At 37.5% G+C, this 23,540-nt stretch overlaps 2 protein-coding genes across 2 annotated transcripts; both read right to left on the bottom strand.

The window, feature by feature from the left end:
- Positions 1-7,620: 7,620 nt before the first annotated feature.
- Positions 7,621-9,549, bottom strand: snrnp35 (small nuclear ribonucleoprotein 35 (U11/U12)). Its single transcript, XM_030155104.1, has one exon. It carries the CDS (start codon positions 9,388-9,390, stop codon positions 8,671-8,673), a length of 720 nt encoding a protein of 239 aa, XP_030010964.1. The 5' UTR covers positions 9,391-9,549; the 3' UTR covers positions 7,621-8,670.
- A 497-nt stretch (positions 9,550-10,046) lies between these two features.
- Positions 10,047-13,946, bottom strand: bud13 (BUD13 homolog). The gene is made up of 10 exons (XM_030154948.1): positions 13,785-13,946; positions 13,561-13,648; positions 13,036-13,120; positions 12,552-12,947; positions 11,940-12,202; positions 11,726-11,834; positions 11,439-11,577; positions 10,846-11,036; positions 10,683-10,764; positions 10,047-10,463 (listed from the first exon to the last, which is right to left on the bottom strand). The coding sequence occupies exons 1-10, from the start codon at positions 13,922-13,924 to the stop codon at positions 10,370-10,372; spliced, it is 1,587 nt and encodes a 528-aa protein (XP_030010808.1). The 5' UTR covers positions 13,925-13,946; the 3' UTR covers positions 10,047-10,369.
- Between the last annotated feature and the right edge of the window lie 9,594 nt (positions 13,947-23,540).

Here is a 23,540-nt window from a genome sequence, read left to right as displayed (position 1 = left end):
AGAACATGTTTATTACTGAGAGCTGAAAAAGGTCAAAGACCTTGAATCAGAAAAAGTTGCTAAACTGAAACAATCAAGTTGAAAAGCTAAAAGAGCTTCAGGCAGCCAACCTTGTAAAAAAGTAGGACAAGTAATAACTGGTTAAACATATGACACAGATACAATTGTCAAAGTCTGAATGACACTAGTATAAAACCTTAAGAGGCTGCAATGACTTACAGATGAATTACAAATTGAAATTTGGGGAAACATGACAGAATGATGAAACTGAAAATGTCTAATCAGTGTGTGTGGAATGTGCAGTAGTACAATAGACCAATGAAAGTCAAAGTTGAAACAAGAACAGAAACTGACAGGAAGCAGTCACACATAAGCTTTTCAGTCAAATGGTATACTTATACCTTTAAAATGTCTACGTTATGAGTGAGAGGAGACTGTTGGAAGTGTATGTGTGTCGTTTGTACAAATCAGGTGAAAAATGAGTGTGGTGACAAGTTAATAAAACCTTATAAAAAAGTATAAAAGTTGCTGAATGTACCAGAAATTACTAATTAATAATACTAAAATAGACTATAACAACTACAAGCGAAATAAATTAGAAACCACCTGTTCCTGCTGATAATGATGCATTGATTTTAAGTGAAGTGACACAAATTTATTGTCCAGTGGCATTTGTGTACTAACTGTATCAAAACACCATATTATCTTCAATATACAGTGTCTATAAGAAGCATTCACTACCTTGGATGTCTTATTAATTATCATTATACATTATCCAGAGTGACAGGGACATCAGAATGAGAAGAAGGGCTGATAAAGTGATTACCCATCATGCCTAGTGCCTACAGTACCTGTGGGGGCAGTGTTATGATCTGGGGTTGATTAAGTTGGCCAGGTCTATGTATCCTAAAAGATGACAGTAATAAATGCTGTGACATTGCTTAAGCTTATTGAAAAGCTGTCAGTTGCATGCAATAGAGTGACTTTGACCTTACTGAACAGGAGTATCATGTATTTTAAAAAGACATGATGTGATTGCTATCTCTCTAAACTTTTTAGATTACATTGTTATCAAAGCATGTTAAGACAATTAATTCATCTTAAGATAAATTACGGTCACACTATGTGACATTTTTCAATACCACAGGCAATTCAATTAGATGAAAAAATACTAAAATAAAAAAAGAGTTTAAATTTATATCACAAATTTATAGCATAATGTATGCTATAAATTGCCCTATTCTTATTTTACCCGTTTATAGATGGTACCTTTCACCCAAAATACAACCCAGAGTGATTCACAGAGGAGGATCAAAACAAAATAGATGACAGAAGTATTAAAGTGTAATAAAAAAAGAAGTTTATGTAAAGTTTAATATAAAATTTGTATGTAAATGTATAAATGCTTTCACTGTTTTACAGTATCAGCTGGAGTCACAGATTTGTGTAATAATAAGAAGCTGTTCAATCTTTTAACAACATATCAAAAGGAAGTTTATTTTTGGATTTTTAGGATTCTTCAAATTTTTGTTGGATTTTACTTTGTGCATTTAAGATATGAGACTTATCTGTTGTCTGTCAAGTGTTCAGTACACAGTGAATACAATCTAATCTAACTCTCATGCACAATTAAAGCTATGCATAGTGATAAGGTCTACTTAAGCCTTAGATTCCTTAAGCTCATTGTTTTTGACAAACAGGTGAAGTGGTAGGGTTGTAAGGCCATGAAGGAATGCGAATAAATACCTTTGACAAAAATCAAGAAAACCATTTATATGTTTGTCAGGAGTGCAAGATTCCCTGCTGACAAGTTACAGGCTAAAACAGGCCCTCTAATGTGAAAGACGTATAGTTGGGAGATCTGCCAGCTGAGCACTGGGAGGCACAGTGCATTGCTGAGTGCAGGCCAAATGCTCCAGGGTAACCGCTGAAAAGACAACATGTTTTCTTTTTTCGTTGAGATGTTTGACTAAATGCAAGTGGAGACAGTTTTATTTTATTATCACTTTAGCCGCTACTGTACATCTTTAAGCAAGTAGTCTAGATTTTAGATACATCACCTTGGAAACAAGACTCAGCTGATGTAACAAAACGTGTACGAGAATGTTCTTTAAATCAACTCACCTCAAAAATTATCAACATATATCAAGCAGAATGTCCTTATTAGTCTCTGTTTCATTTTTAACTTGTTCATAAAAGCAGCTAGTGCAAATTTCAGCTCTGTGTTGGTGGTCCAGCTCCTTTATTGTTGGTATCGACTGCATCTGTCACTCACTGGAGAAGAATGAAATGCCATGGCTACTGCAGTAAACAGGCTTTAAGTAGCCCTGTGTATATCCTGGCACACACAAATACAACAGTACTGAGAATGTTGACAGCATAGGGCAACACTGCAGATCTGTGGTACAGTTTGTGTTTTGGACCAACATACAAGGTAAAAAACACAGGAAATGGTTGGACAGTGTGATTATGTTGACATATTATTACCTGTGTACAGTTTATACTTATCACCTGTGACATTGTGTCTACTTTAGATATAGCACAACAATGTATTATAGCAGTCATTAAACATATACAGTGCTGAAAGCCCATAAAACTCGGCTGTTTTTTTTGACAATGTTTAGTGTAGATGCTGCAGATTCAAAGCTAATGGTGATGCCAGTGAGTCAAGAGCACATTCAGGAGTCAAAGGACAAAGTGTTCTTTGAAAATGCCAACTTACAACACCCACGTCGCCATCATGAATTCTTTGTGCGCTCTCGACCCTACAGGGGGGAACCACCAACAGTGGCAGGTAAAGGTTTGCTGCTTCTTTTTATTCCAGGATCAGACATTTAATGATGCTTGTATGAAACACTTTCAACATATGATGAGGATATATGAAAAAAATATTTAGTTGAAATATACTGTTTTGTTTTGTTGTTTTTTTTATAGTTTTTTTTAATTTGTTTTATCAACAGACAGAAACTAGGAGTCACTGGTTAAACACAACATATTTAAATGACAGACAGTAGTAATTATGTATTGTTTTGTTCATTGTACAGTCATTTTCTCCAGCATTTTATGAAGATATGTTCCTTGATCCGTAGGTAATAAGTTAATCCTTCCATGAAGTAAATTTCCTCTATTGAAATATATTGTGGTTTTTACTGTGTAGTATTGCTGATTTTATTTGAAAAGCAATAAAATAAAACAATATGATATGAGGAGATCCTGCTGTTTGTGGGGAAATAATCATTAATACCAAATTTCCTGTTATGGTGCATCTTGTCACATAATGCTTTAGGATGAATGCTGAACAACATTATGTTTCTTTAATGTGTGATGGCTACCTAAAAATGACCAACTCAAGCTATAAAACAAAAATACTTGCTTGGAAATTTGTCTGAAAATGTTTGGAGTCTATGTCCTATGTCTAAATGTAAAACCTACTACATTTTTTGTCTTATAATAATACGATACTTTTAAATCTTGGTCTTTGGTCCTGATTTTCTCAGGGTTTCTCCTGTACCCGGACAATCCCACTAAGATGGAAACTACATCACGGGAGGCTTTCTGCTTCAAGCCCATCCCACAACAAGACAGAGGCAAAGGTCTGTGGTCATATCTTGACTAGGAGGGTGAAGTCATATCTGTTATAAGATTAGTCTAGTGTTGTGTTTGTGTCTGTGTAAGTGCTAGTGTTTGCTCAGTCAGGGCACATGTGGACTGCTGTTATGTTTAATGATTTTGGAAGACTTTTGGTGCATTTGGGCTAGAAAAGGATTGATGAGGGATCAGTTTAGAAAATTATACTCTATCAGCTTTATTATGTTATCAGTAAATCCTTCATTTTTTCTGATATGATAGGTCAATATCATCTTCACATCTATCCTGTCATTTAAATCTGGTGTCTACAGTAAATTTTCTAGTAATTATTTAATCTTAGATATGCCTCATGTTGACAGAACTGGCTTCAAGCTGTCCTCAAACTTCTGTCCTCCATTCCCTGTGTGATGTTCTTTATGAGTCTTGTGACTGTTTTATTAATTTCCTGTCTATTGTGTTGCTTGTTCCTGTCTGCTGTTCGTGTTTTTGTGTCTCGTCTCCTCAAGGCTGTTTTCTAGAAGGGAATCTAATTTCAGCAAGCCTTCCTGGTTAATAAATCACATTTTCCATTCATTTGTGTCAATTAATTCCTTACTGAGGTCATCTTTATTCTTCAGGTCACCAGCGCAACACACACCAGGAGGCTGAACCCTTCCATCCCTCTTCCTCAAAAGCAGACAGGAGAAACAGCAACAGCAGCAGCAGGGGCAGGAAACCAGGAGATGACGAACAAAAAGACAACAAAACAGGAGCAGTGACAGATGAACCAAAGGAAGAGACGACAGACATGAAATCTCAGTATCAGAAGGATTTCCCTCCACCGTCGTCCTGCCGTAGGAGGAGAACACCTGCACTCCCACAGCAAGACAACATTGGCATCAACCCGGCATTCAGGTGAGAGAGCATTTGGTGACATCACAGTGTGCTGAGGTTTCATATACAGTTCAACAGTGTCTGGACATGTCGGTTTACAGGATCGAGTTCAGCACAGTCCAAAGAGAGACTTATCCTGGTTGGCCCATCATGAACACCGGGTTTGTCAACAGGCTGAGAGCTGCCTCCGCTGGACAAGCAAACACGACTTATTAACGATGGTGTATTAGGAACAAAAATAAGAAATCAGCCTCATGTGCACTGCAAAGACCAAGTTACATGAGTTTGAACACAGTTAAATTCAAAATAGCCTGATTGTGACATGACAGCCGGCTCATCTTTTCCTGTAAAACATGAAGGATCATCATCTTTATACATAAATAAATACAATGAATAAATAAAGATGGCAGCTTTACAATGTGTTATTCTCTTTGCAGCTCTAATTCACTGTTTCCCTATTTAGTGTCATCATGGTATAACTTCAGCTATGTTCACACTGTTCTCACTTTCTGCTCAATTCTGATATATTGCTCAAATGTGACTGTTCAGATTATTTTTTAACAGTGTGGCCAACAGAAGTATGTCAAAAGTATTCACATTCGTTACTCAGAAGTATAGATATTAGGGTTTAAAAAGACTTCTGTAGAAGTTGAAGTATCAACTCAAGTACTGGTTTCAAAACTACTTGAAGTATAAAAGTAAATGCAGGGGAAAAAATGTCATTAGGACAAAAGCTTAGGCTGCGCCACAGGGGCCTATAGTGCACTACCCCACCTCCCCAAAAAACATTTTTCTAAAGGCCATAATGACAACAATGTTATATTAAAATAGGATGCACTAGGTTACCTGTTTCAGCCGCATATACGAGGGCTGTTCAATAAGTTCATGGCCTCACCCAGAAATACTGGTTGTTATAATACAGGATGTTACATTCTTTCGTGATGGGATAGTGATGCTTGAACATCAATGGACCAAGTGCATTGCTGTAAATGGAGATTATGTTGAAAAATAAAATATAAATTATCAGTCTGTGTTTTTCTGTTCTGGGTGAGGCCATGAACTTATTAAACGGCCCTCGTATGCCCATTGAAAATGAATGCATTGTAGTACAATGCAAATGTATTAAAGAACCATATATGTGTACTACTGAGCATTAACATGTGTTTCATGGACCATAAGATATGGTGATTAGTTACTTATAAGTATTGTAATGGTGCAAAAAGTCAAGTGCGATGGATCGCATACAAACCAATAGGGTTTCGGAATGGTATATGTTTATTCTTCTCATCCAACCACAATCAAATTCACTCTATCTGGATGGTGCGATTTATCTGGATAGTTTTTTTTTTTTTTATTTGAACAATGTGAAGCCAGAATGAAAACAAGCTGAAATGAAATAGGAGTAACGAGGCTATTTTTAAAATGTAAGGAGTAGAAAGTACAGATAATTGTGTGAAAATGTAAGGAGTAGAAGTAAAAAGTCAGCTGAAAAATAATTACTCTTGTAAAGTACAGATAACCAACATTTCTACTTACATAAGGTAACAAAGTATTTGTATTTTGTTACCTGAAACCTCTGGTGGCCAATATCAGATTTCAGTGTGCAAATGTAAAAGTAAATAAAAAAAGGAAAAGATCTAACATACAGTGAAAGAACTCCATTACAAGAAAAGGTTGCAATTGAAAAAATGTTTAAGCCAGATTATGTAAGTACTATCAGTATTAGTTGTGCAGTAAAATGGCCCCCATCATTATTTTACTGCATATATAACGTTCTATACTGATGTTACTGCTCCTTTCATGCAGTGCATTATGTTGCAGTACATACTTTATAACATGTGTTACTCCCTCCACCGCAGTTGTGACAAATATCCATGCAAAGTGACTGTTCAGACTGAGGACACTGAAAAACTCCATGACAACACGACATAGGCTATGTTCACAATGTTGGCAAAAGTGGCCCAAATCTAATATTTTCACTCATATATAACTAAGGTCTTTTTTTTCATGTCAGTTAAAAAACAAACAAACAAACATGTGAACGTACCTTATGTTGTGTTAGAAACAGCTCCTAAATCTACAACCTGGCAATGTTTATGTTGTTCGGTTTTCTGGTCTTTTTCTTTTAAAGTATTGTCTTTTTTTAACTTTCTGATGTGACACCTGCAGCAATACAACCTCCTTGACCAGATGTGCCTTGTGAATGAAGTCTGACTCTAATACAAGTAATAAAAATGGTTAAATCTGTCAATGAAAAGCATATGAGTCGGGGGTGGGGGGGTGTTCTGGCTATATCTTGTATTTGCATTAATTGTACTTTTAGATCTGTACCATAAAACTTGTGTGACTCTGGAGTTTAGACTTTAGACTGAAAGGAATTGGTCCTGATGAGTTCCCCATCCTTAACCACATCTACTGCTGTCTGTGTTTGCATCTGGAAAAACATTCTTTAGTTGATGCATACTCTTCATCAAAAACACTTGCTTTTTATTGTCTTGTGTATTTCATTACATTAGTATTACAAAGGAATTAGTTCTTAGGTAACTGCTGATAAATTTCCCCTCAGTCTCATTAGCTAATAGACAAATGATGCATCCACACTAGGCTGAGCAGTGCTTAATGAAGTAATACCAGCACCAGACCATTAACATTTTATATTGGTAAGATCACATATTTGCAGTCAGCTTGAGAGAAAACAATCCACCCAGTGACTCAATACTGAAACTTAATCTCTGTAAATGGGTGGCATCCAGGATCAAACAGCTGCAGTGAGACTCAACAAAACATGAGGTCAACAATTAAAAAAAAAAGCTGCTCTGATCAATAAGTTGAAAACAAACTTTCAACACATTCACACATTTAAGAATATTATTGTCACTTACAGATATAAGTGGGTTTATTTTACAGTGACAACCCATCTGTACAGAAACTTTTAATGTAATAAAAACCATTTCACTGCTTCTATGTTTAGCAACACAAACAAATGTTAACATTTCAGGCTTTTTCGTAAGGTTTAGTTGCTTTGCACTACAGTTTCACAACTGCATTGCTAGTGGCACTCCTACAAATAAAATGGGTTTTAAAATTTATTGCCGTCCTTTAAAGAGTAACCACAATCTATGGTGCTGCAGATTTGGAAAAACTGACAACACAACTGTGTTAAACAGATTCTCTGTTTATTTGGTAATCGTCTCCTTTGTAAAGTGGCAGCATTGCACAATATTTCCTTTCTGTTGTAATAAGCATGAGGTTGATAATCTTCAGTGAGCAAAGAAAGAAAAACATGACTCACAGAAGATAAACCTCAAGTGGCCACCTGACCAAAGACCAAACAATGCTTCAACACTGTGATATGTCTCAGATTACATAACAGACACTGGATCTCTGCATAAAAAACCTGTAGGTTGACCGGTGGACTCGAATGAATAAGAAGAAAGCAGACCAGTTCCAGTTAAGGTTGCACAGAACAAATGTTAAAAACCACTGGTCCATCTAGAGAGGAAATAAATATATATGTTGGGTTGAGTAATATTACCCATGTCTTCAGGGTAAAAAGAAAAATCTTTGTGTCAGTCAATATTGATAATGACCAAGAAAAGAAGCAACTAATTGTTGCTTTTGTTTCTGACTGAAAGTTGGTTACTAGAGGTATTAAAGCAGAACATTACAGGAATCTAGATGTAGAATGTGGCGTCAAAACAGGCATGAGTAAAAAGTACAATACCAAAACACTGGAACATTTGTGTTTCAGTCAACGATATGAACCAAAAAATATCAAGACAAAATAGAAATTAGACAATTACTATGATACAAAAGTAGGTAGCAATAGTTATCATTTTATTACCCAGCCTTAAAGATAGCTGTTGAACATACTCCAATACAAGAAAATCCTTTATTTGTCCCACAACAGGGAAATTCACCAAATCACACATCAGTGAGAAACATCTACTTTAGTACCAGTATAAAATGGAAGCTGTTTGACATTAGTTAGCCTAACACACAGTCATCATTTAACATTCACCAGATAAACCAAAATCTGATGTGGCTCAGATTGAAACATTCCAACGTGTGCAAAGGGTCACATTTCTTTCTTGTAGAGCTGCAAAACACAAATCCTGTCTTCACACATGCAAACATCCGTCTCAGACTTCCTCTGTCCTGAGTAAGCCCATGCCTTTGGGTTCATGTCCACTTTTGTTTATCTCAGCCTCATCTCCTGTCTCTGTGTCTGCTCCTGTCTCCGTGCCTGCGGTCCTCCCTGTCTCTGTCTCTGTCCCTGCCTCTGTCCCGGTCATCTCTCCTCCCCCTGCTCCCCCACTCAGGCTCTCTGTGTCGGTCCCGGTCCTCCCTCTCTCTTGTGGCTGATCTGTCCCACTCCCTCCCTCCGCCAAAGCCTCCACCTCTCTCCTGCACCGGACCAGCCCCGAGGTTAATGGGTTTACGGAAAGGCCTGTCCCTGCCTCCAAACCGCAGCTGCCCGGACTCCTTCTTCCCTCCCAGTCCGCCGCCGAGCCTCCGGGGCACCCATCCCTTGAGGGTCCTCTCCTGTTCAAAGTCCACAAACACTTCATGCTGATCCACCACTAGTTTGTTTGCGTCCCGTCGCGCCCGGGCCACGGACCGCTCCTCCTTGTACTCAACGAAGGCGTATCCTTTGGAGAAGCCCGTTACGATGTCCCGGACCAGCCGGAGCCGCTGGATGTCTCCGTACTTGGAGAACACCTGGTGCAGTTTGTCCTCGGTTGTTTGTGGATTCAGGCGGGCCACAAACAGAGTAAGCAACGGGTCCCCGACGACACCTTTGTTCGGCTTGTAGCGGGCGCCCATAGCCCTCCATACGGCGCGGTCATGGGGCTCCACGTCCGTACCGTCGATGCTGCCGGCTTTTAGCGGGTCGTACACCTTCGCTATCGGATTCCACTCACTCATTTTTACCCTGAACTGAATTATCAGGTGTCTGTGTTCACACCACCAAAATGTGATACACCAAAGGTGAAAAAATCGTAGTTTTTACCGAATATTACATGTCTTCAAGATCCTCAGGAGTTCACGTAGAGCTACGCGTGCATCAATGAAAACATTCCGTGTGGAAGCAAGTGTTAGTTGTGGCGCTTTGAAGGTTCCTCCCGTCCGTACAATGGTGGAAGCAGTTTCCATACGTAATAAAACATAAAAGTAGACTATATTATTTACAATAACTTAAATAATTTTCAACAATCTTTTATTAGTTCAAAATACGTGGTAATTCACATGAACACTATAATGTTCTCAAGATGAAATATGTAAAAATTGCTGCTGAAAAAGTTAGATTTTAAGGATGCATCAATGTGCAGGTGCAGTAAGTGTGAATTATTCTTTTAATCTTACTTTTATTTTCCTATCCAGTTTTTATTTCTATTTCTTCTACTCTTTATTTGAGATGTTCCGTTTTAGCCTGGTCTTTAATTTTTTTTTGCAGTTTTACATATAATGTCAATAAAGGAATCCATCTCATGTACATTTCACTGTTTTACTTTTGTTTTGATTACTAAACACAAGAGTTTATGGTTGAATCTACCGTGCATTTAAAGAAATTCAGAGGCCAGTTTTTCATACAAAACATTTAATAAAACTGTGAAAAACGTTTGTCTCTCAACATTGATTCAATAATTACAAAATCATATGGATGCCATCACATCACTGTTATGTACAATCACATCTGTAGTTTATCAGTTTATTGTTTTACACACTTTTCATAATGTAGAACCGCCTGAGACTTTCTCAGTATAAATGCCAGTTATGTTGAGTCCATACGTCTAATCTATAGTTGATTTAATGGTACAGATTATTCTGTCTCGACATTAACACAACATATTTACTAATTACAGTCAGTCCCACTTGGCTCCTGATCATCACTGTAAGTTTGTTGTTACATGTCCTCCACACTCCATTTGTAAGCTGCCTCCTGGACTGCTTTTTTATCTGAAATCCTCATGTAGCGTTTCTGTTCAAAACCATTTGACCTGCAGGACAAAGCAGAGAATTTTACTGTTAATTCCATAATGGCTCCTCATCTCATTTTTTGATGTAGTCCATTAGAGTAAACCCTCAACAAAAAATATACAAACTCAACTTATTGCACAACTGATTTCAAGAGCACAAATTATCTATGTGTTGCATTCAGTACAATACAAAAGCATTACTGTAATGACTTGTCAAGAAATAAAACAACCACACTGTACCTGTTAACACCATCCCAACGATAGCCTGGGAGAATATTGAAACGGTTTGGAGGGGGGGCTGGACCTTTATACCGAGGTTTCTCTGCAAGGGACATTTTAAAAAATATCTTTAACAACTACTTCAGTAGCAGTCATCTTGAAGAAAAAGAAACACCAGTGTTACCTTTAACACCTTGCAACTTTGAATTGCGGTCTTTTTTCCGTCTGAGCATGGCAGCCATTGGATCCCCCTCTCTTTCCTGTTCTCTCAACATTCGGTCCAGATCTTCATCATCGCAGTGACGTGCCAGTGGCTTCTGGGCTTCATGAACGGCGTCCTCAAGTTTCTGCTGATGCATCTGGCTCTGGGCCAACCTGTAAATATGTACTGACTTCAATCATGTAAACATGCAAGCAAATAGCAGTTATACTTTACAGGTGATGGAGACAAAACATGTAATCTCATTTTTGTCTACATTGTGGGTAATATATGATTCTAATTGCTTGTTTTCTAGCTACATTAACTGAAGGCATGTGATTCAAAAAATAGCCTTTGTTTTCTAAAATCATATGACATAAATGACTAGAAAAACACAATCATAATTGATATACAGAACAAGAAACAGATGCATCTGTCATTTTTTTTTTGAGAAAGATCCAAACCACAAATCCCAATTTTGCAATTTAAATATTTTACACTTGGATTAATTTAATTACTTCAATATATGGCTTAGCCCTACATCCTTATCAAATATGCAGACTATTTTGGAGACGCACCCTTTCCCCCACTGAGCGTATTTTTCATCTTTTGCAGCTTTTTCTCCGGCTTTCTTCTTCTGTTCTTCTCTCTCCATCTCCAAATCCCTTCTCTTACCGCTCTTGTCTCGGAACACAGTCTGGGCATTGCGGGATTCATCTAGTAGCAGGAAGTAAGCAGATGCAAAATGTTATCTTAGTGGAGATAGCTAAATATTAACCTCACCAGATTGAATCAAGAATATACTCAAAGTCATCTATAACCATGTGGGAAAATGTAATACTCATCATCTGCCAACCCAACAAACCTTCTAGTGGTTGATTGTTCCTGTCCCTACGCCTGTTCACCTCTTGCTCTTTCCTCAGAACTTCCGCAGAAACCAGACCTGCCTTGCCACCAGAAAGCATTCTTGGACCCTAAAAATAAAATGAAATGCATCTATTTCAGATCAGCTAGATGGAGAATGTGCAGAGCCTTTTTGTTATTCATTGTACTTCTGCAAAAAAACATAACTCGCTCACCTGTGACTGGCCAGCCCTACGAGGTGGTGACAAGTCTTCATCAGAGACCTTTCCACCCTGCGGTCTCCTCCTAGGTGGAGACTGGTCAGAATCTGAGCCTCGTCTTACTTTTGATTTCCTTCTTGGTGGTGACTGGTCAGAATCTGACGCTTCTCTGTTTACTGTTTTTTTTCGTGGAGGTGACTGATCCGAGTCTGAATCATGCCTCCTCTGAGGCCTCTTTGCCCCCGGTGACCGATGACGTTCAGGTGAACCTTTTTGACCTGAAAAAGCTGAGCTGGTTTTATTCTTTATAGGACATGAGTGAGTCTGACAGAGACAAAGTAATTAGTTATTTACTGAATCAAGGAACAGAACTTAAAGGAAATATAACTTTAATTAGAAGAAGAAGAAAGGAGGATGGCCAACTGTTTTACCTACCAAATCATGTTTACATGTTCAAATTAAGCAAATACTATGGGAGTCTATTCAGAGTAAGATGATTTAAAAGATATCATGAACAATTAATGAAGAGTGGTAAATAATAACCATGTGGGTGTTGTGACATTTCAATATTTATGCAGACCGAATATGTCCTCTATGTTCAATTCCATAATTAGGCTCTTAACTCACCTCTTGCTTGCATCTTCCCTGATTTTCCTGAACGTTGCCTTGGAGTTGACAAGTCTGGTGAGTCATGGCGACCCCTTCTTGGAGGGGAAATGTGTGGTGAATTGCGGCGACTTTTTCTGGGAGGAGAGGCATCTGGCGAATCATGGCGACTTCTTCTAGGAGGAGAAGCATCTTGTGAATCATGGCGACTTCTTCTAGGAGGAGAAGCATCTGGTGAATCATGGCGACTTCTTCTAGGGGGAGAAGCATCTGGCGAGTCATGTCGAGTCTTTCTGACAGGGGAGTCATGTCTTCTTCCCTTTGTTGACACCTCAGGTGAATCATGGCGGCTCCTGCTTGGTGCTTCAAGTTCTGGGTCTCTTCCTTGTTCCTGCTCTGAGTTCTCATTTTCATCAGCTAAAAGGAAAGGCACCGCAGACTAAATCAAAAAATTCTTAACCACTCAGATAAAACTTCTGTACATTCACATATACCAATTTATTACCTCCAATAACTTTCCATCTATTACTGGTCCTAAAGGCTTCAAGTTGTTTTACCTCCTCTGGTCGATCATCAATCACCTCTGCAATCTGAAATACCAAACCAAGCATGTCAACTTCAATGTTTGACTTTTAGAATGGTAGCTGAACAGGTCATGCTGTGACACATATTTACTGGACATCCAACAATAAAGACATCTGTTTATTCAGAGAAAAAATATCTACTACTGTATACAGTAATACTTTATAACTTGAAACGATAGTATGAAATGTGTGGAACAAACTACTTTCAGTTATGCATTTTAACCAATGTAACAGCATTATTATGTTATTTTGTTGAAAGAAAGAAATATGATACCTATAAACAATTTTGTAACACGTGACTAAAACAATATACTGTCAAAACAGCAACTATAACAATAATGATAATACAAAAAACAAATTAACAGGAAACAGAGGGATTATCACTCCATGTAAGAACGCACACAGGCTAGTGAGCTAATGTTAGCTACCGAGTTCAGTCATCTTACCACTGGAGCTTCATCCTCTTCCTCCTCAATTTCTTTCTCTTCTTGGACCATTTGTTTCCAATCGATGTCATCGTCAACTATCTTCAGTCTTGAACAAAAGCAGTACATGATATTACCGTCTGAAACATTCGCAACAGTCCAAGTACACACTGCAGCTAGCTTAACGGCTAACATAACACACAGACCAAGCCTAACAAAAGCCAGACACGTTTTCGTCGACTCACCCTTTCTCTGGTACCTTACGCCGCTTCTTTTTAAGTTTCCCCTTCGACTTTGTTTTATCTTCGTCAGCGGATAAGTAACGTTTGAGGTATTCAGCTTTAGACAGCTCTGTAGCTTTACTGCTGCCCATGGAAGTCGCCATCGTTATTTTTGTCGATCTACTACGGAAAACACCGAGGGTCAAACATCATGCAGCTCTGCGTCGCATCAAATCAATATAATTGACAGTAATAGAAACCACTATTCAGATCATATTAAGTCAGTTTAGTTAAAGTAAAATATCAGGTCATATACCCAGCTCAGTTTAATTAATTTGACATGATGGTTCTTGATTCATATTTTTGTATTCATGTGTATGTTGCACTTTAGTGTTGCAGATGCTGTATGTAGAACCAATGGGTCAAACTACTGAACTTACTGTCTGTTGACTGCTTGTGGGTTCTTTAGGCAATTCACTGTATTCTTAAAACCAGTTATGTGTCATCTCAAAAAAGTTTTGTGGTTAGGCTATGTATTTTACAGCTGGATAAATATGGAGAGACATTTATGTCTTTATTAATCAATGAAATAGTGCAGTTAAGTGCAGTTTAACTCGCAGGCAAAACTTTTGAACTTGCAAGCAAAGAGGTACTGATTTATTATAAAATTATCTGATTTTTTTATTGCCACTCATTGTCTTTTGCTCTCAAATCTCTTTTTTGGTTGCACATCTATTGTATTTGATTGATTAATAAAGAAACACATGTCTCTCCATATGTAAGTAAGAGTTTATTTATCTTAGAAGGTGGGTAACCCAAACACTCCATCCATCAGTTTATCAAAAAGATCATATTTGAAGATATGGCTTTCACTGAATAGTCATGGGGATTAAGAATTGTAATCTAAAAACTTACAAACACTGTCAATCATATGTAGTAGAGTAAAACACACAATATTTTCCTCCAATATGTGGAGTTAAGTAAGATTTGCCTAAAATGGAACCATGTTATGACTATAGTACATGTAACTTAATTTTGTACAGTACTTGAGTAAAAATACTTGCATTTCACTACTGAAAGATAGTGAATGTGTCAGTGCAAATTTTTTTTTTTTTCAACAGTCATCATCATTACATACAACCCCTGCTTACAAATACAGCGTTGTAGTTTTGTCTGCTTCAGGGTGTTAATAGGTTTGCAAAGGTTATGGGCTGACAAAAAATAAAGGGATATCTTTAGCTAATGTGCATACCATATTGAATGAAGGCACTGAAATGTAAGGAAGTAATAAAGTAAATCTTGTAATATTTTAAAACAGTAACTGTGTGAATACCTGCTGCTGTGGTCCTGCCTCTCTCCTGCCTTCGTCGTCATCACTCACTTATCCTCAACTGCACCCATGTGTCTCCCCCTACTTCCCCCCTTCTCCCCCAGTCTCTATCTCTATCGCTCTCTCTTTCTCTCATCCTTTACCCTCTCTCTTTAACCCCAACTGGTCAAGGCAGACGGCCATCCTTCAGGAGTCTGGGTCTGCTCGAGGTTTCTGCCTGTTAAAGGGAAGTTTTTCCTCGCCACTGTCACCAGTCACAAGTGTTTGCTCCTGGAGGATTCTGTTGGGTTTCTGTAAATTGGCTTAGAGTCTGGTTTTGACCAACTCTGTATGTAAAGTGTCATGAGATAACTTTTGTTATGATTTGGCGCTATATAAATAAAATTTGATTGATTGATTGATTTGATTGGTTTTCCCCTGTAAGTCGCTTTGGAAAAAAGCGTCTGCCAAATGCATAAATGTAAATGTAAATGTAAATGAATAAAAATTTTATTACTTAGATGTTAGCTAGCAATTTACTTTTGAACTTCCCAAAAAAGCTGTTTAAGATGTTTAACTATACTGATTCATTTTGTAATGAAGCCAGTGCTCTGATGAAGTCTGATAAACCTGACGTCAGATCCACTAAACTATTGACTGCAAATTAGATTACAATGTCCTCTATTTGGAACTGTGAATGTTGGGTATTTTGTAGAACTATGCTGGGCCCTCTTTGATGGAGTCATTTGTAAATTGATGCTGTGCCAATAGAAACTGCAATGAACTCCTTGGAACAGAGAAAATTAAATATCTCCTTGAAGGACTCCTTTAATGATTATTCTGAAGTGCAGTGCAGAGATGGACTTTCTATCGCTCTATTTTCTATGCAAAACCACCACATCGGCTGCATAACGTGCACAATAACATCAACTATAAAATTAGACAAAAACAGTAAAAAGTTCATTTCTGTAGATACTGTGAACACATATGTTCATAACACTTCTGTTTTTTATATTCCAGGTTTAAGTTGGACCACACAATACACAGTGTCATGCTTTAAATAGCTCACCTTTATTGAAAAGAAATGCTGCAGCCTCTACAGCAATATTTACACAAGTTATTAATCTTATACATTCACATATGCAGTGTGGCCCTATAGCGAGAACACATCTATTGAGTCTGAACATACATTACATGTTATTGTTGCTTTGTTAAAGAGACTAATGGAAACAATGTTAGTGCTCTTGAAAATAAACCAAGAAAAGCTGAAGATGAAAGCTGCTCATCATCACTTAAACCTTTAAACTTATGCTTTTTTTTTCCTGTTGTAATTTGTGGGCATAGACGGATGCTCAGGTGTGGTTATAGTGTACCAGCAGGTGCCTTAGTGATGTGTTTGATAGAAGAAGAAAACCAGCAGGGAAATGAACCAGGAGAAGGAGCTCTTGATCAAGAAGGTGACAGCTGAACATGCAATAAGTTTATCTGCAGACAAAGAGAAGAAAAATAACACTTATTGTAAACCACTTCTGAAAACCTCTAATTAGTCTCCTACGTCTCCCTCATTCAGATCCACACACTGTCAGTCCACCTACCTTTCTCCACAGTGATGTCGTCACTCGCACCAGTGACTTTGCACATGTAGGTGGTGTTGTGAGGGAGTGTGTCTGTGAAGCCTGTCAGTGTCATTCTGTAGCCGCCATCTTCCAACTCCTCGACAGTGCTTTTGTCTCTGAACCGCGCCTCCGGAGATGAACCTGAAACATTGGTGTTGATGACGGATTCCACAGTTCCAGAAGACCAGGAAAACTCATAGCTGGCAATCTTGTTAGGTCTGGCCTTGATCAGACAGTCCACTCTCAGGTCGTTGTCATCTTCAATACACACTGTGATGAGTTTACATGTGGCTGGGATCAGCAACACTGGGAGGAAACACAAAAGGGTATATGAGACAGAATGTAGAATAGAATAGAATAGAATAGATATGTATTGTTACTGTCACAGGAACAATGAAAATCAGGTTAGCAGCTCAGTTCGATTTAGCAGCAAGACACTTAGTGCAAAAGGGGACTGTATAAGAACAATAAAATAAAATCTGAATATCACAGTGTTAAAAAAAGTGAAATGTGCAAGACCTTCAGAATAAAATATTAATACACGTGCTACTAAGTAATGCTAGATTGAATGTAGAGACATGCTTGATTTACAACAGATTCAGTTAGGATGTTGATACATTTGGTTACATTTTTCCTTGATAACTGAACGTAGGCTGTGAGAACCAGAGGTAATATAAAGACAAAAGCATGTTAATGATTGGACTCTCACATCATAGTTGTTCTAGTGTCACATAAGAAGTGAGCCTAATTAATCTAACCTGATTCAATTGCAAAAGTGTTATCTTGTATTAACTTTCCAGTTTGTTGTACAGTAGATGAAATTTAGAGGAGCAGTCTGAGGCTCAGCTGATTTTGTGTGCACCTCCTCTAAGGATCTGTTGACTTTGTCCCATACGTAGAAATTTAATGAAGACCAAAAAATATGCACCAAAACATATTGAGGACATCTGGGGTTAATGTATTCAGTGCTGTAGCGTCGGATTCCTAATAACACAAGTCCGTTATAATGTGATTTAAAAGGTTTATCTACATGTTAATAGACTTTACATGCCAGTGGTGTACTATTCTTTTAAAATTGTCTCACCTCCCAGTACTCCATAGACAAACAGAGACTTGAGCATGATGAAACAGCACCCATTCACCTTTGGAAAAGACAGAAACATTATCCTTAACATTAACTGCAAGTAATCATGCAGTGCATTAGAGGGAATTCCTACATGCTTTAATTTGTAATGCCTCAGTGGGTCATGACATCATTCTGGGTGGGGTCATCTGATTATTTACAGTTCTGGACCCAAAAAACCAAAAAGATGTTGAATCAAAAAAAATAAAAGCTTAAATTACACAAATAAGAGGTTATGTTGTAATTAGTTATTACATTTGGCTTAAATATTTGAGGTGTGACCATACTGAGTACATCACATTCCAAAAAGTGGAGATGTTCCCCTATGATTAGATAACTGAGGTCAAGTTGTCACCTCAAGTTGAACTTGATTCCGACTCACCTGTGATGAAATGAACTGACTTAGCATAAATACGTGATGACACAGATGTTTTCTCTCTTCTGTTTCCTGCACCTGACCACTGCTTTTTACTGTCCTTGTCACAGTTTTGCGTTTATACCTTCAATTTCATCATAGGTTTATACTGTAAACATATACACTAATGTCTAAATAAAATCACCTCTCTGTTACATGCACCCCATACCTTCACATTCAGCATTTTCTGATCCTTTTCTATTTCCTTTATTCCCAGAGCATCTGCTGCTGCTGCTGCTGCTGCTGCACATCCCTGAGGAGTCTTACCTCTTTTCAGTGCTGGATGATGTTGCAGCTCCTGTCTGCTCCTTCTTGTCTGGATGGATAATAAATAGCCTGTGCTGCCTCAGTGTGCAGCACTGCAGAGCATCCCACTTATGAGACGATCTAGGAGAGACACAGAGAGGTGGAGAAGGAGTGGGAGGGCTGATGGTGGACCAGAGAACGCTGATTTGTTGTACTCCTCTGCAGTGCCTGATGGACGGCAGTAGGGAGGCTGTGTGTGCTGAGACAAAAGTCGGTCATCATCATCATTTTTAGCAGGGGTGTTGTGACCTTATCTCCTATCCTCCCTGGTCCTCACCTCAGCTGTGTCATGACCACTACTGACTACTGTTTTATTCTTAATGTCTTCATGTTTTAAATGCAGCCCTCCCAAGTAATAGCCACTCTGATTTTACAGAATCCTCCTTAAATTATAAATGACTTCCACCAAAATTACACAGCTTGTTTTCTATGCAAAGGAACCTTCTACTGGCATCACTACATGTGCAGTAACTGTTCTCCTACAGCCCTGCATAAAATGACAGTATGATTGTACTTCGAATATAAGGAGACATGTTCATATCACCATCACTCCTTGACAGTGCATAGTTTCACATGGTCATATGACACCGCAGAAATTTCCAGCACAATCATTTTGAATGACTCATGAACAATGACTGAATGTCGCCACCTAAAGGCCTCAGGGAGTAATTTCACTACAGACACTGAAAACAGTAATGGGCCATGTGGTGTTCAATCAATACACAATGTGGTTGCTGTGCATTCGACAGTTAAAGCCATTAGAATATCTGAGATAGTTTCACAGACTCCTCCATCATTTCATCTCCGTCATCCAGTGACTGCTTTTTTCACAATAAGACAATTTTAATATGGGTCAATTTCTTTTCAAAGAGATTAAAATTTCTCTGACTTATCTGAAACATTTTCTGATGACCTGGATTTTCCCAAAGTATTTCATATGACTCACTGTAGGGTTTGCATTTTGGTGTCATATAATTTTTGTAGTTTCAGATCCGTAATTTCTCACTTTTTTAGATTTATATCATCTGTTTATCACCAGATCTCTGAAAATTTAACAACTGGTCTTCACCAATACGCAGGTATATCATACTGTTATTAAAGCTGATGCAAATAGCCAGTTGATATGGCTGGATATTCTAGCATTTGTACCGTCCAATAAAAGCACTTTGGTTTGAGAATGGATTGTGGTTTTGGTTTGATATTAACAAATATATGCTGAGTCATTTTTTAATCACATCTTGTGAGAGGTTTCCTGGAAACCAACTCCTGGCATTTTCCTCAATTCCAACAAAGTGCAAATAACTGGATCATGGAATAGTTACACATCACACAAATGAGATTATAATATTCCAAAATTATATGATATTCCCTTCAGTGTGACCATACTCCATTAGTCTGGTCATCCATAGTTTGTCTGGAAGGGTCAGATTCTTAACTCTTTAAAACCTGATATGTCATCGTTGACACACCCTGCCCTTATGCAGTTTGGATGGCTGCAACTCTTTCATCGTTTGTGCAATTGGAAAAAATCCAACGGTTTCTGAAATCTGAGACGTTGCACTTTATATGTTTTATTGGGTCATTACAATAATTTCACTCATGCCTGTACTAGAAGCTGGAGAAAAAGCCATTTTAGCAGTATTATAACATGCAATGAATTGTACATGATTGCTAGATTTTGAAAGATCTGGAGAAAGAAAGAGTGCTCTGGAAAAAATGGGCAAACGGTCTTATTCATAACATATTTTCTTATCTTTTAGTTAGTCAAAATAAGAAAAAAAGCCCAGGTGGACCATCTTAGGCTTAGGGTTTAAAGGATTAAGAAGCAATCAGTCTTAATTACTTAAGTGGAAATTTCTCTTGAAATTTTCACTGGGCCTGGCATGTCAGACATGTCAAGGCAGTGGATGTTTTGGTGTTGCTGACATGATGCAGTCCATTCAGCCATTTAATAAATAAACTAGATGTTTCTTTACTATCTTTGCCTCAAACCACAACTTTGCTGGCTACTAAAATGATCTTTTAGATGGTCAAACATCATATGTGTCAGTAGTGGCAAAATTCATACAGGATCAAAAAAAATATTTGTCTGGATATGATCTTTAAGTGTTAATAGGCTGACTTTGTTACTGTCTTGATGTGAATGTTAAAATTCAGGTCTAAGCCCATGCCCACACCTGGATTTCAGGCTTGATTGTCTGTTATTAACATAACTAACTGAAGATGAGCACTAACTTTGAATCATTCTTCCATGTCTCCAAAAACATTTATTTCAGCTTTTTCTTTGTTTTACTGAAAAAAATTCTGGCACATCACTCATTAATTTGATCAATACATTTTATCAGAGTTTGTAAGATAAGATAAGATAAGATAAAATAAGATAAGATTATAAATTATAAGGTTTATTTGTCACATTCACAGTTATACACAGTACAATGCACAATGAAATGTATTTCTGTACCTGCAGCCAATGGTAAAATAGAGAACAGAAGATATGCAGCATACAACTTAAAAAGAAGTATCTGTATACAGGAGTGGTAAAAAGGTTTTTGGACACCCCATGCATTATTTTTTGATATGTACTCTTATATCATTGAACTCTGTCAAGTATTGTTCTTTACTCCAAACCCACACACTCCCTTCTGCTTGTGTTCTGTTCTGTTGAGATCAAAAATGGATGTTTCTGCAAGATAAGGCCCCCTAAAACACATCCAGGGCATGACTTATTGAAACTGGCAAGAATGTTATTTTTCTTGTTGACAATGTCTGTCTGATGCAGCCATACCTTTTGAAACACAAAAAGATACTACTACTACTACTACTACTACTACTACTACTAAATAACAATAATATTCTATTATATTTTGTATCCTGCTCAATCAATCTTTTTTACTAGCTTTATTTTATTTTACCTACTTATTTTTCTTGGCTTAGTGTACAGTTTATTTCCTTTATTTCCTTTATTTCCTTTTGGTTTAGTTTAAAGGGGTCATATTTTGCTAAACCCACTTTTATTAGTCTTTGGTACATTTATTTGTGTATTTAGACCCAAATAGTTCCAAAAGTTTGAATTTGAACCCTCCAGGTGCTGCAAAGCTATCTTTATATTCACTTTTGCAAAAATCGAGTGGATTTCTACAACCCGTTTCAATTCCTTTGTAATTTGTTACATCTATAACTAGTTACGTCACGACATCTGCACATATGAGGTCGAGACTTCCAATGAACATTTCTTCGAGTTCGACATAATTGTTTATCAGCAGCAGCGGTTATAGTCCATACCGAAAATATGTCCAGACTTCAACACAAGTGGCTGAACGGGACAGAGCAGCACAGCCAACAACCTGGAGGGGGTGGGGCGTGAAGTGGCTCATGTGCATTTAAAGGGCCAGCGCTCAAAATGACCCTTCTAGTGTCATTACTCAGAAATAGGGTTGAAAATGGACCTGTGGAGTTGAATTAATGAAGAATTCAGACCCAAGCATAGCATTTACAGTTTATGTAGACCACAGGGAAATGTTTTAAAATGCATAATTCCATTTTACAAAAGCAACATATCACTCCTTTAATTGTTTTCATTAGTCGTGCGAAGGAAGCTTGCAAAGTAGGAATTTCTTTGCTCAGTACTGCTGTGAATATGACAATAAACTTCTTGAATAACATAAACAATAATAATAATAAGACACTGAAAGCAAAATGTGGCAAAGAAACATCTTCTTAATTTCTTTACATCACAGGTGTCAAACATGTGGCCCGGGGGCCAAAACCAGCCCGCCAAACATTCCAATCTGTCCCATGGGATGAATTTGCAAAGTGCAAGTTAGGGCATCAAATTCAAGAAAAAATATCATAACAACCTATAAACAGTAACAACAGCAATTTTTCTCTTTGATTTAGTGCAAAAAACATTAAATTATGAAAATGTTTACATTAACAAACTATCCTTTAAAATGTGAATAACCTGAACAAATATGAACAACCTGAAATGTCTGAAGAAAATTAAGTGCAATTTTAACAATATTCTGTCTGTTACTAAGTGTTTTGTGTCTTTGTAGATCTGACCTATAATGCATATGTATAAATGATAAGTCGAGGCATAATATTGATAAAACTGTACTTATATTTCTTAACAAATTCCATTTGTTTCAGGTTATTCACATCCTTTTTGTTTGGATAGTTTTTAAATGTATTATTATTATTATTATTATTATTATTATTATTAGTAGTAGTAGTAGTAGTAGTAGTAGTACTATTTATTTATTTATTTATTTATTTATTTATTTATTTATCTATTTATTTTTCTGTTTATGGGCTCAGCTGGCTGACAGGCAGCTGTCTGTACCAATAAGGCAGCAGCCGACACCAAGTGTACTCCCAGTCATCATTGCCCATTTTTCTGACACCTTTGCTTGCGTATCCTCTTTTATTTGGACATTTTACCAGGGAGTATCTCATACTACTTTTTTTTTTTTTTTTCTACTTGTCTTGTCCAGTGTCCTAACAGCAGAATTTAAATGTAAATATTGGCATAACTGAATGTTATTTTTTGCACTAAAACAATTTGGAGTTGTCATTATTTATTGTCTATCATGCTATATTATTTTACTGGCCTGGCCCACTTCAGATTAAATTGGGCTGAATGTGGTCCACAGAAGAAAATGAGCTTGACACCCCTGGACTATAGCATCCTCAAACAACAGAACAGTGAAATTGAAATATTGCAATTACAAGTGCTGCTCATAGATGTCAGATTCCAAAATGGCAGCCGTTCTTTTCTACTGAAAGTTACCCATTCAAGTTTCATTCACCTGAGAGATCTGAATATAAGGAAACAGCTCTAAAGCCAGGATGTATTGATGGTACGTTCGGATCTGATCTCTGAGGACATATTCAGATATGATCTGGGATGGGTATGTTGACATTAGCGTAGCAGTCTGAACAGGAATATAATGTTCTTAAGGCTCACAAAGATGTATAATGCATCATATGTGTACTGCTATATGACACTCCT

The sequence above is a fragment of the Sphaeramia orbicularis genome, chromosome 14 (genome assembly GCF_902148855.1).
Source record: "Sphaeramia orbicularis chromosome 14, fSphaOr1.1, whole genome shotgun sequence".
NCBI classification, from domain to species: Eukaryota; Metazoa; Chordata; class Actinopteri; order Kurtiformes; family Apogonidae; genus Sphaeramia; species Sphaeramia orbicularis.
This window is presented reverse-complemented; position numbering and strand designations above follow the sequence as displayed.

What these genes read in the sequence shown, in the direction of transcription:
- bud13 (XM_030154948.1), bottom strand. Translation starts at nt 13,924, where the DNA reads ATGGCGACTTCCATGGGCAGCAGTAAAGCTACAGAGCTGTCTAAAGCT. An exon ending in AAGAGGATGAAGCTCCAGTG is followed by an intron (nt 13,121 to 13,560) that starts GTAAGATGACTG and finishes TTGGTATTTCAG; the next exon opens with ATTGCAGAGGTGATTGATGA. An exon ending in GAACAATCAACCACTAGAAG is followed by an intron (nt 11,578 to 11,725) that starts GTTTGTTGGGTT and finishes TCCTGCTACTAG; the next exon opens with ATGAATCCCGCAATGCCCAG.
- snrnp35 (XM_030155104.1), bottom strand. Translation starts at nt 9,390, where the DNA reads ATGAGTGAGTGGAATCCGATAGCGAAGGTGTACGACCCGCTAAAAGCC.